The sequence below is a fragment of the Copadichromis virginalis genome, linkage group LG5 (genome assembly GCF_057382275.1).
Source record: "Copadichromis virginalis isolate Kocher_CV1m ecotype Utaka linkage group LG5, C_Virginalis_male_GT1.1, whole genome shotgun sequence".
NCBI lineage: Eukaryota > Metazoa > Chordata > Actinopteri > Cichliformes > Cichlidae > Copadichromis > Copadichromis virginalis.
The window spans coordinates 37,214,902-37,231,875 of NC_140622.1; the positions used below are offsets into that span (position 1 = coordinate 37,214,902).

At 37.7% G+C, this 16,974-nt stretch overlaps 3 protein-coding genes across 4 annotated transcripts in view; 2 read left to right on the forward strand and 1 right to left on the reverse strand.

The window, feature by feature from the left end:
- The window catches only part of LOC146710269 (guanine nucleotide-binding protein G(s) subunit alpha-like), a 56,455-nt gene that overhangs the window by 39,271 nt on the left and 210 nt on the right, over positions 1-16,974 (reverse strand). The window contains exon 2 of one of the 2 annotated variants that reach the window (XM_085457639.1): positions 16,354-16,463. The exons of the other annotated variant lie outside the window; for it this stretch is intronic. Coding sequence (XP_085313765.1) covers positions 16,354-16,426 — 73 coding nt within the window. The 5' untranslated portion in view covers positions 16,427-16,463. The remainder of the gene's footprint in view (positions 1-16,353; positions 16,464-16,974) is intronic. 2 annotated transcript variants of the gene reach the window in all.
- On the forward strand, positions 5,437-10,248 carry tubb1 (tubulin, beta 1 class VI). The gene is made up of 4 exons (XM_085457636.1): positions 5,437-5,545; positions 6,882-6,990; positions 7,131-7,241; positions 7,711-10,248. Exons 1-4 carry the CDS (start codon positions 5,489-5,491, stop codon positions 8,853-8,855), a joined length of 1,422 nt encoding a protein of 473 aa, XP_085313762.1. The 5' UTR covers positions 5,437-5,488; the 3' UTR covers positions 8,856-10,248.
- On the forward strand, positions 10,740-16,272 carry prelid3b (PRELI domain containing 3). Its single transcript, XM_085457643.1, has 6 exons — positions 10,740-10,912; positions 12,020-12,188; positions 13,313-13,402; positions 14,126-14,196; positions 14,306-14,408; positions 14,807-16,272. The coding sequence occupies exons 1-6, from the start codon at positions 10,881-10,883 to the stop codon at positions 14,921-14,923; spliced, it is 582 nt and encodes a 193-aa protein (XP_085313769.1). The 5' UTR covers positions 10,740-10,880; the 3' UTR covers positions 14,924-16,272.

A 16,974-nucleotide genomic window follows, 5' to 3' on the forward strand; every position in this document is an offset into this window, starting at 1 on the left:
AAATAAATAAATAAATAAAAAAGATGCCATCCAAGTCAAAATTACTGGTTCTCATTTCAAATTTTAGACTTCATAACTTGAAACTTCTTTTTCCAAAAGTTTGAGTAAGTTGAAAATTACATATTATCCCACATGTTTGGCCTATGGCTGGCAAAAATAAAATAGTTTTGGTTGTTTTGTTTATTTCTTTCCGTGGCCTGAAAACAAGCTTCCATAATAATTTACAAAATCTCTCTGTTGTGGCCTTCTTCAGACACAAAAAACTTGTGGACTGATGTGTATAATCAGTAATAATAACATAAAACGGTAATTACAATGGAGGTAACGTAATAGTGATAGGGGTTATTTCCCCTGCAAAAGGAAAAAAAAGGTCATAATTTTTTTTTCACCTTATATTTTTAAACTTCACCATCATACACCGGCTGCACCTGACATTTCAGAACAGTTGCCTTTGAGGGAAGTGGCACAAATAGGAAGTTGGGCTGAATGATGACCTTTATCCTATGATTATACATTTCTACCTCAATGATGGTGCTCTACAATGTCCCCATTTATAGGTAGCAATGAGTCATTAAATGATTTGAGTACAAAAATCACATCAGCCGTCATAATTTTTTGGGTTAAAAAATGCAAATAGCTTGTGATTTGTTTTGATAGCAAAGGTCCTCACAGTGATGTGTCATAAATGGCCTCCACAGTAATGTGCTCTCAGCCCCATCCAACACTGGAATTTTAGACTTCCAATTTTAGACAGCACTTTCCACCACTGTTACCACCAAATCCAAGAAAATGTTTTGAACATCTGGGTTTTGAGGGATTATCTGGTGGCACATGGTGGTATAAGACCTTACTAAGACAATTTATGTTGTTTTGTTTAACCATTAAATATACAGGGGTCGGGGTCTTTTAGAATTCTAAACCATGCATTTAATAAAAGGGAACGTCAACAGGCTTAGATTTGAGCCTTGGCTAATTTGACCAGAGGTCCCAACGAAACCCCAGTACTCCTATAAGTGTAAGAAAAAAGGGAAATATTTTCAATATTTTATTTTATTTACTTATTTAACATGTGACATTTGACATTGATTCACTAATGCAAATCTATGTGGAGCTCAGGGCAAAGGGTTCCTGATAAATATAGCCCTGCAGCAACAGAAAATCCCAGAAAAAGCTTAAAATAAAAATCAGGCATCCAAGCATTAATTGAAGAAAAAAAAAACAACAGCCTTTGAAACTTTTGCTATGTGAAACATTTATTCTTTTCACAGATTTTTGCAGTTCTTCTAAAACTGGCTTTAAAATCCTCTCTCTGAACTGCACAAAACTTACAGCCACACAAGTGGAGTTTTAATTATTTTTAAAATATATTTAGTAAATACATAAATTTTTTTAGTGTGTGTGTGTGTGTGTGTGTGTGTGTGTGTGTGTGTGTGTGTGTGTGTGTGTGTGTGTGTGTGTGTGTGTGTTAAAGTATAACGTTTCACCTGAACTGCGAAAACAGAACAAACATCAATACATTTAACCCACCCACCAAATCTTAAGGCCGAGAAGGTACTTTTGGCTTTTATTTTGAGGGTAATGTGAGAGTAACGCTCGTTTCCGCCTGCATGCCACTTGACGCATCTGGAATGAAGCAGGGTCGGATCACATGATTGCCCGGAGCGTCATGAAGCAGAGGTACAGAAGGGGAGAGGCGCCCTCTTTGAAGCAAAATGATTATTATCCTGTCCGCCGCCTCATTCAACACCTCTGACAAACTTTACATCAAGTTATTCAAATATCGGCTCATAAAGAGATTAATGCTTCCATATACATTCAATCGCAGTAACGCCGCTAGGTTACTAATAACAGGAATATGCTAATACGACTATCAACAGTTAATAAGTGAAGGGCTTGTTTAATCTTGTTTACCAAATTCTTCTGGTGGCAAAAATGGGAAAAAAAAAAGTCCGTGTAAAAAGTAAGTGATAAAACTTGCAGCCTTTCAAAGCAAATGTATCACATGGTTTGGTACAAATTACTACTTTAATGGCATGTTGTCACATCTGATAGAAAAAGTAAACGTAAGCTCTCCGTTTATAACATTATTATTGTCACTTCATTCCAAACTAAACGGTGATTATAAAAGTCAAATTAGCGCTGTCAGTTATTTGAGAACGAAAAAGAAAGTAGCGATGCCCTGTTGGAATCGCATTTTAAAAGCTGCGAAGAAACTTTCATTAAATTACAAAAGACTACAACAGTGAATGCAAAACAAATGCTGAGACTCTGATAGAGGACTTCAGGAGGAGAAGGATATCTATAAATCATGTCCTGCCTTTCACAGTCTGCAAACCAATTCAACACCTAATGGAGCTTCTGAAACAGCGTTTACAGGGCTTTGCCAAAGACCACTGAGGTCACATTGCTTTAGTAACTCATGGTTTTTATAAATCTGGCATTGAGAGACTACCAACACTTTTTAGGGTATGTTATGGTTAATGCTAAGACTAGGATAGACCTTTTTTATATATATATATATATATCTTATGTCTATAAAAAATACAAAAAATCATGAAGCTGAAATGTGAATTTAGCATCCAGCAAAAACAAGATGTAATAATATTAAAATTTTTGTCTTTCTAACAATGAATATTGTGCTGTCATTGTTAGTCATGAGCGAAATTTAGAAGTCTCCACCTCGACGTTAGGTACTCAATAAATAGTTCCATGCCATCTTTACTTTGATATAACGGAAGTTTATTTCAAATGAAAGAACAATTATTTTTGTCATCTATAAGTCAAAATTGGAATTATTATTTCAGAAATTCAAGCCTTTTTTTCCTCAGATGTTTGAGTTAGTCAAAATTCTGATATAGCCACATATGGCTGAAAAAATTGTTTGTATGTTTGATTGTTTTTTTTCCACTGCTGGAAACAAACTTCTATAATAACACACAAAATCTCTGTTTGCATGATTATTTGTTTATCCTCCTAGAGCATCAGGAGCTAAACAACCAATCTTGGCACACAGGTACATCATAGGCCCCCGGAGGTTCTTATCTATATCAGATATTACAATGTCATCATGTTGCCAAGGAACCACCTAGCAACGTGCTAAAATGACCAGTTTTTAGTTGTTATTCATGCAAAACAACCTTTAAAAAGCTCAGTATCATTTTATTGTTGGACAACAATTTATCATTTATATCCACAAAAGTTTAAATATGCGTGATATTTTACACCTAGCATATAAATAGCATCTACCACACATATGTTTTATTTATTTATTCACTTTTCTCACTCTGATTAAGTATATAGGTTTGCCAGCAGCATTAACAAGCCTAACATTACTGTTGCATGGACATGTACTTGTAATAAATACTTTAATATTTAATTTACCAAATACTTTATTTGGTAAATTTTGCTCATTATTAGAGTTCAAAAGGATTATCCGAGATACGCTCACTAGCTAATGACCATCCGTGAGTGTGTGGTTTCACAGTCACCCCCATCCCACCCCCTCGCTCATCACATCTGGTTTCAAAACACCAAAATGATGACAACAATAATGCTAAACATGAGGTAAAAGGTACATCAGAAATTTTGAGGTAACAGGTCGTCAGTAGCTAGTGGGTGAGATCACACTGTGTTTGCTTTGAGGGCTATATCACTGACGTCGTACAGATCCTGGAGTCTTAACAGTCTTAACAGAGTATTAAGAGCAGTCTGAAGCCTGAACTTTGGACTTATTCCTTATACATCCGGTGACCTTATTAACATCCATTTTTTTGCCGTCTTTACTATGTACATTTACCATTGTAAGAGCATATATGTGACAGAAAATCTGGAAAAACATAACACTTCATAATGGTTCTACCCTAAACTTACTGACGAGCTGCAAAAAGCAATAAAAACAATTATTTAAAGTAATTAAACAGACACTGAGAGCCATTCAAAAAAAGGACGTCCTGTCATCTTCACTCACCTCCTGGCGATTTAGATATGCAAGTGGCTCTTTGGCCTTTAGATCACAGACGGATGCATGTAAAACACACACACACACACACACCTCCCTCCATAAATGTGTCAAACAGCAAGAGAAACAAGCTCAGGGCAAAACACATAAAGGTCATCAATGACAACTAAATGCTGCTGTGGCTCACTAATGAATGCCCACAGACGAGTGAAAAAAGACTAATAACTTCAATTTCAGAAGCAATATAAATGCAAAATCTCTGTAAACAAAACTTTTCTCAGTTCGACGGCGTTTTTGTCGTCGCAAACCACGTGCACTTCGCTTATAAGGTTTTGCCAGTATACTGAAAGGAACTTTGTACAGTCACCTGCAAACTGTCAAAGTGGGTGGTAGCATGAACTATGACAGTAAAAATCTCAACAAACGCAAATGATTTGACCATATGTGGCATTTCTGTAGGTGTGAGCAATAGAGCCTTTGTCCTTATGCTGACCTGTACTGAAGGTACAGTCAAGGAGAAAACTTACACTTAAATAATTATGATATTTTCTGTGCACACTAACTAATAAAGTAAGTTAAAAGCTATGACAGGAGAATAACATTTGTCCTCTTTGTTTATCTCTAAATCACTTCTCTCAACTATAGTAACAATAATGATGGTTTAATTCTGTTTAAACCAATTTGTCACCCAAATTTGCATTTGGGTGACATAACTTTATTCAGTTATATCATGTTATGCTTACATAAATCCTCTAGATGGTAGCATCTCTCACACATATAACATTCACTGCAAACAGATGTATCTACAGTGTTAACATTATTTTCTTCTTATATATAAACGAGCATGCTTATTGAGTGTTATCTGACGCTGACCAGAGAAACACATCAGCTTCCATTAATTTCTGGTTCACTTCCTTCCTTCTTTTGCCCAGCTGCACAGCTCAGATGTTCTTTTTATATCCAATAAAATGTCGTGTTTTGCATTAGTACGACAATATTGCAAAGTATTAAAATATTCCAAGAGCTCACCTTACTTCATCTAAACATGTTTCAATTGCCTTTTATCAACACAAAATGCACAGGTTTATTGAATATGAATAAGTTGTGTTGATTTAACTCAGTTGTTTAAGTTTCTGCCAATGTCCACTATTGAAATAAATAAATCCAACTTGGCCTTTTTTCAGTGTAGAGGTGTTTTGCAAGTCTACAAAGTTTTATACAAAAGGAAATATGCCATGCCTTTTTCATAATTAGCTATTTATATTTGCATATGTGAAACATACAGATATAAAAACAAATCTAAAGCAGACATGCTATGTCTACTTACTAATGGAAGCATAAACAATGAATGGTAAACGCTGCTATTCTGTGCACAGTTTCCATTGTGTATCATGGGTCTCTCACATATTATCAGCAGGGGTGACTCCCCGACACTGCTGGTGACATCATTTCTTGTCCTATAAAAGCTGACAGGAGGACTGAAGACTATCACAGACCACCAGCTGTTCTGCGTACTGTAGCCCGACCATCATGCGTGAAATTGTACATCTGCAAATTGGACAGTGTGGCAACCAGATCGGCTCAAAGGTAAAATAAATAAAATATATAGACAAATGCATTAGCATCGTTAAAACTTCCTATGTAATTCTTAAAAAGATTATTTAAAGATGCGTCAGTTTGACTATAAACCACTTTTTACTCTAATTGTGGTTGAGATAAAATGACAGAAAATACTTTTCTTTACTGGCCGCATTATTTTGCTTTTTTCTATTTCGGTGTATATTGTCACATGCAATTTTTCTTTGCATATCAAAAACAGTTTTGAGTGACACAGGGTGTTCCCTGTCAGGCATTCAGGCTAAAGATAAGAGCTAAAATGAGAACTGCAGTGCGAGCACTGGGTGTGACATTTTTATCGTCGCTGACACAAAAAAGAGAGTGAAACTACAAGATAATAAAGCTGAAAACATAACACTTTTAGATACTTTTAAAGTTGACTCAAGATGCTGACTTTAAATAACTTTACCATTTGTACAACTCGAGATCTGAGCTTGAGGAATCTGTTATTAATTCTGTATTGTTTATGTAAAGATTTCCATTTGTACAACCTGATGTGTCTAATACGTAAAACTAAAAAAATGTTAAAAGATAAAGTCAATTATTGTAGCAGTCAGCGCAACTTAATTAAAGTCATTTCGAATATATTGCATACGTGGGAAGTTAAACAAACTTGTTGATTTTTGCAGTTGAGACAATTTTTAAAAAAAATCTAATTTTATGTCCAATAGCAAATTCTGCACATCGTGTGTGTAAATAAACTCCAGTTTAATCCAATTTACATGCAACAGAAGAAAGCTTTAAAAATCATAAATGAACCAACCACTTCCTTATTTGTTAAACTACACACCCTAAATTTTTTTATTAATCTTAATGCTATACTCACAAAACACAAAGCACAAAATAATCTAAATCTAAAGTGTATTCAGAGGCTGTTTGAAATTAGAGAGTAACAGTTTGAACTCAGGGCGGAAAAGTAGGGGTCCGGACAAATATTGAGGGATTAACTGGTGGAACATTCAATATGAAAATGTAAAATAAATGTTTAAAAGTAATGTGGTAACCAACTTTAGTGCTGATGTATGGTTTTCATTTTTTTTATTATCTATTAATTTGGTGAGATGTTATAAATTTCTTGTTATTTAGAAAAAAACAGTAGATTTAACAGCCTGATATTTTAGCCTACACCTTTTTGTTTTAATGGTCATTAGGGTTGTAAATACTGCAAACAGTGATCAAAATATATTTTTAAAGAAACCATTTAAAGACCTTAACATCAAAAGTGTTAAATGAAGTATTAATTTTCTGCATCTGCAAACATTTTTGCTTCTGCTTATGTTATACTGATGCTTTTATTTCTTGGCAGTTTTGGGAAGTGATAAGTGAAGAACATGGGATCAACGCAACAGGCATTTATGAAGGAGACAGCAACATCCAACTGGAGAGGGTCAACGTCTACTTCAACGAGGCGCACGGTGCGTTATTAACTTGAGCTGCTTTATCTGGCTTGATAAATTTCAAATTTTTATTTATAAATTCCAGCTGTTTACAAATTTACAAATAAACAATATTAAAATTAATTAAGTCTTTTTTAAAACTTCAACTGTGTTTGCAGGTGGTAAATATGTCCCCAGGGCCCTACTGGTGGACCTGGAGCCTGGCACCATGGACAGTGTAAGAGGAAGCCGCATTGGGGCCCTTTTTAGACCAGACAACTTCATCCATGGTGAGATAATCAATAATATGCAAACTCTGAAACTCTGAAACTTTCTGTCTCACATTTCACTGCTTTTGATTTTCATGACTTTTTGAGAAAGGAGGCTATATGCAGTTTACTATATTATACACTACATGTTGTGCTTTGGATTTAGAAAGCTCTTGGATAGAGTTGTACAGTGTAAATGCTATATTATTTTTATAATATTAGCCTTGCAGTAAGAAAATAATAAGGTTTCCATCTTGGCTTTATTAAAAAAAAAAACCCAACTGAGTTTGACTTATTGAATTTCAAAAAGTAAAACTGGTAAAACTGATAAAAAATTATTGCAAAATAGCTGTGCTAAGCATTTAACCTGTGAAAAGTTGATACATTTACTGCCCTAGAACTGAAAAATGTCACAATTTCTTTTCTTTTTAAAATTGTGATGCATGTTATCAGTATCCTTGACCTACATACATTTATTCTGGCATTACAGGAAACTCAGGAGCTGGGAACAACTGGGCAAAAGGCCACTATACAGAGGGCGCAGAGCTGGTGGAGCAGGTGATCGACAGGGTGAGGCACGAGAGTGAAAGCTGCGACTGCCTGCAGGGATTCCAGCTGGTTCACTCACTCGGGGGCGGCACTGGTTCTGGAATGGGAACCCTCATCATCAACAAAATCCGTGAGGAGTACCCCGACCGCATCATGAACAGCTTCAGTGTCATGCCGTCGCCTAAAGTCTCTGACACGGTGGTGGAGCCCTACAACGCTACGCTGTCAGTCCACCAACTTCTGGAGAACACTGACGAGACCTACTGCATTGACAACGAGGCCCTCTATGACATCTGTTTCCGCACGTTAAAACTGACCACGCCGACTTACGGGGACCTCAACCACTTGGTTTCCATGACCATGAGCGGGGTCACGACTTCTCTGAGATTCCCTGGACAGCTCAACGCCGACTTGAGGAAGCTCGCCGTCAACATGGTGCCCTTCCCTCGCCTTCATTTCTTCATGCCAGGCTTTGCCCCTCTGACGCCACGTGGCAGCCAACAGTACAGAGCTCTCACTGTACCGGAGCTCACCCAGCAGATGTTTGACGCCCGCAACATGATGACAGCGTGCGACCCGAGGAGAGGCCGCTACCTCACGGTCGCTGGCGTCTTCCGTGGTAGGATGTCCACCAAAGAAGTGGATGAGCAAATGCTTGCCATCCAGCAGAAAAACAGCAACTACTTTGTGGATTGGATCCCCCATAACGTGAAGGTCGCCGTGTGTGACATCCCACCTAGAGGCCTCAGAATGGCCTCCACGTTCATTGGCAACAACACAGCCATTCAGGAAGTGTTTCGAAGAGTGGGTGAGCAGTTCGTCATGATGTTCAGACGGAAGGCGTTTCTCCACTGGTATACGGGGGAAGGTATGGATGAATTGGAGTTTACGGAGGCAGAGAGCAACCTCAATGATCTGGTCTCAGAGTACCAGCAGTACCAAGATGCCACTGCTGATCTAGATTGGGAACCAGAAGAGGAAGAAGAGGAGGGACCCTCACCATCAGCAACAAGAAAGGCACAGTCTAAGGTGGAGGTTACGTTGGAAACAGTGACTGAAATGAGCAAAGAAGCCAAAGATGAGTAGAAGATAGAAGAAATGTTGGAATATTGGTATTAAAATGAACTCTTACTCTGTAGTTTGTCGCATCTGTTGTTGGTGTAAGTGATAAAAGGTGCTGCAACATATTTGCAACAATAATGGTGATTGTCTGCTTTGTATTCTTAAACTGATCATGTGCTTGAATGTGCGTTTTCGATTTTTTTTTAATTTCACAGTAAATTTGTTAAATACTATTTTTGCATGTATATATGAAAAGTAATGTTTTGGCAGCAATATATATCCATCAGCTTTAAACATGAAGTGTCACCTTTACACTGCTTGACCAGTATCGTTTGCATTTTGCATAAGTTGTGATAGCAATTAAAAACAGTAAAACAAGAGTGAAATTTTGTTCCAACAATGAAAAAGGAAAACCATATTTTTACTTTTAATTCAGTGACACAATTTTAAGCTAAACTGGACTAAACTCAGCTCTACTGATGGACGTTCCTCTGACAGCACACTGACACTGATACCGGCTAAGGCTGTCGCACAGTTTCCTCCCACTTTCACGAGCCTGGGGTATAGAGATTACTCATAACTCGAACAAACTAGCTGCACTCTGAGATAAGTACACATGCTGCCAAGATGTCCAAGTTCAACCGCAATAAAGCCACACTGCACTGGGATTAAAGAAAAGCCTGTAAATCACACGGGGGTATAGGTTATGGTGACAAGTGCAGTATTGCCCCACAGAGGACAAATTCTACAATGTAGCAACAAAGCTAGGAAGGAAAAACAGCTGTCATGTTTACCAAAAAGCAAGCAGGGTTAATATCACTCAAAAAAGAAAAGGACTGACTAAAGAGAGATATTACTTCTCATTCTCAATAGTTTGAGTATTCAGTAATAACTCAAAAGCTATGTAAATGTTAAAAAAATAACTTTATTTCACATAATCCTGTCCAGCAGCATTAACATTTATTGTAATTTTATTGAATAATTATGTAATTAACCACAAGATATCACACTCAGCTTGAAAAAATTACTTGGAACTGTCTTGCACTGGAAGAGATAAGGACACCAGTTTTTACTTGACACAGCACTCACAGTACTAGCAGTTCCCAAACTCGTCCAGTAGCTCATCTTCCCATTGACAAGGACGACCATTTACCCCAAGGTTGTTACTCTGAGCCAGAACTAGGTATGACAAAACACTTTCAAAGAACACTTTTGAAGAAGCAAAACTTGACTGAAAAAACACTGCACACAAAAAAACTAAAATATATTTTTTAAAGGAAATGTGAGTATTGCTGTTTTCTTTGTAACGCATATTGCAAATTTTCTAAAATATTGCTCCTGAAAAATACCGCCCACAGTTGTATATATATTAAAACAATTTTTTTTAAAGATCTGTCAATAAAGATTTGTTTTTTGAGGGGTGGGGGTAACTTTTTTTTGCTATATAAACTAAACTAAACCTAACTGAAAACTGAGCAAAAGGGGGGGAAAGTGAAAATAAATCCTGTTTTCACTCAGTAAAACAAGTCTGTCACTTCATAATTGCGCAGAGAAAATTAAGAACGTAATAAAGACTCGGGATCTACAGAGCCTGCACACTTATAACCAAGTGCTGGACCATTACATGAAGATTTGATCTGTGACTCCGTCCTGTTGCATCAGCTGAGTAGGTCTTAACCTTCAGCTGAGTTGTGTAACAGACAAGGGCGATATTCACAGAGCCTGCCAAGCCTGATGGGAAAAAACGTATTATGCATACTTAAGGTGATATGTTATAATCACGCTTTTGTTACATCGGTTAAGTGAATTGTCCATGGACATTTACGATAAACTATTTCTTATCCTTCTATTCCAGGGTCAGCGGACTTGTACGGCATGTGCCACAGTAGCGGAAGTGCGTCACGCACCCGTGACTTGCTCTGGTATGAAGGGAGGAGACATGCGGTTGTCTTTGAACGTGGTTCACCCCGGTCTGTCAGTGCGTCTGTGCCAGTCTACCGGCTCTTTAAATTACCCCCCTTTCACCAGCAGCGATCAGCTACCTAAACCATGAAGATCTGGACCTCAGAGCACATATTCAAGTGAGTAAATTACTCCTGCAAAGCGTTTTTATGTCCGGCCTGCAGGAGCTCGGTGTGTGGTTCAGCACTTAAGTAACGCTAGTTTTAATCCGCTGAACAACACACGTAGGGTTTATAACACAAAACTGTAACCAGACGATGTTCCTAACTATAACTAACGGACTATGTAAGTGAAATATAACCTGTCTACGGTATAACTTTACTGTCGCTAGCTTGTATGCTAAAATGACATGCTAAGGAGAAGTACCAGACGTATTCTATTCGTTGTCAGTCTGTGTGTAATTTTAAAAACAATGTAATGCTTAAAAGAAGTCACGCAAGTTCATAGGTGATTGTAAAAGTATTAACATAGCCATGGTGTGTGCGGAACTGCCGGTTTCTGGTTACAGATGCTTTTGTCATTGCATAATCAGCCAGCCAGGTCAAGCCCTTGGTGCGTAACCTTTCCCCTACATCTCCGTGTGCGTCACTACGCAACGGGCCAGTGCATGGCAACCACTCAAAACAACATTTTTACTCAATGAGCGCTCTTTACTGATGTTTTGTTCAAACATTATATATCTACTTAACTAACTTTGGATGGATATTTTGAAAAATTGGAAAGTGGGAAATTGTTTAGACTCATTAAAATATTTTGACACATTAAATGCTTTAAACACAAGTTCGAATCTTTTTTTTTTTTAAATGATCACATAACAAAACATTTTTTTTGTTACTAAGTAGTGGTTAATTCACTAGTCATTTAATTGTTAAATGTGTGTATTGTTAGCAAACTCGCTTTAGCAGTGTTGGAAAATATATTCATACAGCCAAAAAAGAAGAAAAACATGACACAAATTGCTTAAATGAAATAGAATAGCTACCAAAATGTAACGCAAAGGACTAGTTTGAGATATTATACAAAGGAAAGAGAATAAATTAATAGATGTGAGATAAAATGAGTGCTGATATTGGATTTAATGTTGATAGCCAACATAAAATGGTAATTTATAAAGAATTATTTTAGCTCTGTATTCAGTTTGTGTAAATATAATGTATAAGACATAAAAATGTGTATTTGGCAGTTTTTATTTGTTACAATATTAATATTTTTCTTTGCTTCAACAGCCACCCTTGGGAGATGGTGATTAAAGCTGCTATGCAGAAGTACCCAAACCCCATGAACCCCAGTGTGGTTGGGGTGGATGTTCTGGACAGAAAAATTGACACACAAGGATGCCTCCACAGTAAAAGACTGCTCAGCACAGAGTGGGGGCTTCCATCTATAGTGAAATCTGTGAGTATCAAAACCCAGCTGTGCATCACTGACAAACGCACAATCTTATCAAATGATAGAAAAAGCAGATAGAAGCGTGGCAATGGTGAGAGGTTAAGGCTTTCCGTTCAACAAGTGCAGCGATAACCTAACAGGTTATCAGGCTATTTCTGTCCAGGAATAGTAGCAACAGCTGACCTGTCTGCCCAGGCGGGTTCATGGCTGCGTGCCATGACTCGTGCTGTACAGGACACCGTAGTGACATTTCTGTCATTGCTCAGATGTAACCCTTTACGCCATGTGATGTAACTTTCCGTCTTTGTATGTCAGCCCAGTTAAAACTAGCAGTCTCCTGAATCGGCGCAGTGACGGAAGCCTCTGAATATCTGTCATGTCATTGAACTTTTCCTTCTGACCCTCACTTTTTGAAGCCAGTAATGATAAGACTGCAGAAAGCTGATATGCTACATACTGTTTAACTGTTTAAATATTAGGAAATCAGGTGCTGTTCGTCAGCACTGACCTTTGCTTGGATTTCTTCGGGTGAAGGAATGCTCACTCACTACATCTATGACTAGCCTCTGTAATTCCAAGGACAGACTATGACCCGGTGATTGATAGTGTATTAATGTAATCTTTAATCAGATTGCCTCAGTCTCTGCGTATGAACTAGATCCATCTTATGGATGATGCCCTGTGACAAAGGTCTCCTAGGAGAGTTGTAGTTGTGGCAAACTAAATCATCAATTTGAAGCTCAAGCAAGTGGAATCAGCCTTTTCTTACTGCAGTCTATTTTGCCTCTTGTACTCTGGAAAATATGGCATATGAGTTACAAGAAGTTAAATTATCACATGGTGCAAATGTTAACTCGCATTAAGGTGTCGTGGTATCAAAAAGCCTCTTTTGGAAGTAATCCATGGAAGTAGTAATTTAGTGAAAACACAAAGTGTTTACTCAGCTGCAGCCTTCATGTTTCTACTTAAAACACAGATTAAGTAACACTTCTTCACATGAACTTTAGAGTCATTAGAAGGTCAATTATGATTTCTAACCTCACTTTTTTGAATTATCTTTGAATTATCTGCTCCATTTCTGAAATATCTTTTAAGGTTTGTGTAAAATGTATCTCTCTCTTTGTCCTCAGCTCGTTGGTAACGCACGAACATACACTTATGTTCAGGAACAATCAGTTATTGATCCCAAAGAGCAGACTTTTGAACTTCAGTCTTCAAATGTGAGTACTAAAAAGTTTTAAAAAATTACAAATATTGTATAAACACCTCCTGTTTTTTGGCTCACAGTGGGTGAAAAACCAGATTACCGAGCACGGATCAAAGCACACTTTTACAGTCGTACCTCGTTGTGCTGCCAGCTGAATATAGACCATGATGCTGGCAAGCAGGAGCAAATCTGATTTCATTTCTGACTGCTAAGAATGGGAGAATTTTTCTTACATGTTCTTATGAGACCTGTTTGACATGCACACATCTGAAGAGTTTCTGTGACTTAATCCTGGAATCAAGTCCAACTTGTTAAACTGCGTGAGAAGTCACTTCTTAGCAGAGTGCATTTTAACTTTAGAGGCACATGTAGAGTATTTTGGAACTAAAAAAGAACTTCAACTTTGTGATTCAATCAACTCGTTAAGAGCATGAAAATCTTCAAGTCTGATACGTTTTTGATTTAGTTCAGTCTCTTACTGTTCTTATTGTCTTGGAGACACCATATAATCTGCACATAATTTTTTTTAATGGATTAATAAGTATTCTGATTTGTAACTAGTCTGTTGTGAACTTGCTTCACCGCACCTGCAATAATGGAAGAATTTGAGTTCTTTCTTTTTTTCTTTTTGTTAATGCCTTTTCTGGTGTTTTAACAATTGACTTATGGTTATTGTCCTATTGCTGTAAGGCATGATCTCTCCATAATCTCACAATTTGCATTTCCCTCTCTCCAGATCACATTCACAAACATGGTATCTGTGGATGAAAAATTAACATATAAACCACACCCTGAAGATCCAGAAAAGTAAGTTTTAACACTGTTACACTGATGTAACATGTGTTATAAACACTCTGAGCTTGAAGTGTCAGATTGTTCAATGCACACCATAACTTTGATTTCACGATTTTTTTAGAACAATATTGACCCAGGAGGCTATCATCTCTGTGAAAGGGGTCAGTCTCAGCAGCTACCTGGAGGGAGTTATGGCCAGCACCATCTCTACTAATGCTGGAAAGGTAAGAGGTTCCTTCAAACTGTACTGAGATTGGTAAAGTTTTAAGTAGTTTTGCATGTGACTAGTGTTGGTTAAATAACTAAAACCTAGCTGTAATTACATATAGGCAGAAGTGTTTATAGCCATTGCAAATCGCAAGAAAAGAAGGGAGATGATAACTGTTATGCTGGGGCAGTAGCAGCAGGTTTGTGGCATTTCACTTGTACGTCCAAAAGTACTTGTGTGGAAAAATCTTTAAAAACTACGAGATGACTAGTCAACAGCTTAACGTTCTCTCCAGACCAGTCGCTGCATGAAGTGGGTTTACGTGTTTCAGGCACGCCGTCTCTTCTGTTCTTGTATTCTACTTGATGCAACTCATTTTCCCGTGAACTAACATTTCACTTTGTTCTCGAACAGGGCCGTGAGGCCGTGGAGTGGGTTATCAGGCGACTGAATACAGAAATCGAGGAGCTGGCAGCCACAGCACGTGGGACCATACGCACCCCGATGGCTGCTGCAGTCACAGAGAAATGACACCCAACTCTGGTGTTCAGCTAAGTTTCAGATTGGACTGCACAGCAGAACAGCCAGCCTCCTTCTATGATACTCTGGTCCTGTTTGGTGCTTTGGGGATTTTTGTATTATTTAAGGGTACAATTTGGCATTTTGTGTACTTTTACCAGTTATATTCTAAGCCGGAGACTGCTGCCTAAAGGAGGTCTGAGTGGTTTCTAGTGATGCGGCCTGGCGGGACTGCTTTGATAGGGTGCTGAAAAGTTGGTGGCTCACTCAGGGACATTTAAACACTACTGCCATTTGTGTCTTTGAAAAAAGGTGCAATGTGGAAGGACTGGAAACACAAGAAATGTGCCAATGCAGACGCTGCTGTTTGTCTTTACAAATGCCTTCTCCAGGTGTGTATTCATCTGGCAGAAATTTGTCAGAATGCCAGCATATCGTCTCTGGTCCGAGCTTCACGTTTACAGCAGAAAAACAGGTCATGGTGAGACGTATAGGAGTGACTGTAACAAATGCGTACACTGAGAAATGATGGCTGATATTAGCCATGGAGGCGGCATGTCAAGCGCACTGAATGTCACAAATGCATGCAAGCAGGTCAGATTAAACGGTTTGGGTTATCCACAGTGACCACAGTAAGGTTTATTTGTGTAAGAGAGCCACCTCAACAGTGTTTTCGTATGGGACCTCAGTTACAACAACAGACTGTACTAGGTACGAATGCAAGCCTGATACTAAACTGTACTGATGTAATGTAATAACTTATGTCATTGAGGTATTTAAGTGAAATGAAGGGATCAAAGTACTTGCCATATTTATACTTTTAAAAAGGTATAGTAGACCTTCTCAAATGCTGCTTTAATGTAACATAAACATGAATCTGTTTACTGTGTAGAAACAAGGGTCAGACTTCTTTTTACATACTAAACATGAGGTCGTTTCAACTGAAGTAGTTTTATCAGCACGTGCATAATCCTGTAAGCATGATCACTGAATGCCGGGGCCGAAAGCTTCACAATTATTACCAGTAAAAGCTGCTACATGTGCTAAGCAAGCTTTTTGATAAAACTGTTTCAGTGGATACTCTGTGTTTGAGATAGTCTCATAGTGGGAATCTGTGTGGCGATGGTAAACGCACAACTTTCTGTCTATAACATATTTATAAATATTTTTTATCTATGTCAGGGATATTTATTTTTGGAAAAAGAACAATTTGGAAGAGCAAACTATGAGTTTGGTTGATTTTTAAAGGAAAACAACATGTTCACGTAATAATTTTTGTTTTCTGAATGGGTTATTGTGTAAAAGATTCTCACCAAATGCAGAATGTGTGAATAAAATATTTGAACCCTTTTTATTTAAGAGCTTTTGTCAGATATTCTTTCTTGTTTTCTGGTTTCTTGCTGGAGGCAATGGTTGTATATTTTAAACACAGAGGGAGTTACCTGACATAAACGGGAAACGTTGCACATTTGACAGGATGATTGAAGTTCTGACTTCATCATGCAGGCGCCACATGCTGCCACGTAGTGGACAAATGTCACAGTTACAATTTCTGGGAAAAAATGAAGGAAATGAAATGATGCTAATTAAAAAGAATTATTTAAAATGTTTGTGGAAGAGGAAATGATTCATATTTTATATATTTTGGGTGACATATTTCTACAGGACTATTGAAATTTAAAAAATACTGAACCCCAAGTCAGACTGATTTATTTTGAACCAGTGTATGAGCAGCTGTGTTACATATCTGCAGTGTTGGGAAGGTTACTTTTAAAATGTATTCCATTACAGAATACATGCCCCAAAATGTATTTTGTAACGTATTCCGTGAGTAACGTATTCTGAATACTTTGGATTACTTAATATATTATCATGCTGCTTATAACTACATGAATGTGATTTATTACTATTACTGAAGGTCCGCGGCTCATAGCCGAAAACTAGCTTTACTTTGTTGTCTGGGTCAGGTTTGCTAGCGAGAGACCGAGAAAGGCTGCTCCAAGGAACTTATTGTTTCAGAGGAAAACACGAACACAGTGTACAGTCGAGTCTTAATCGCTTAC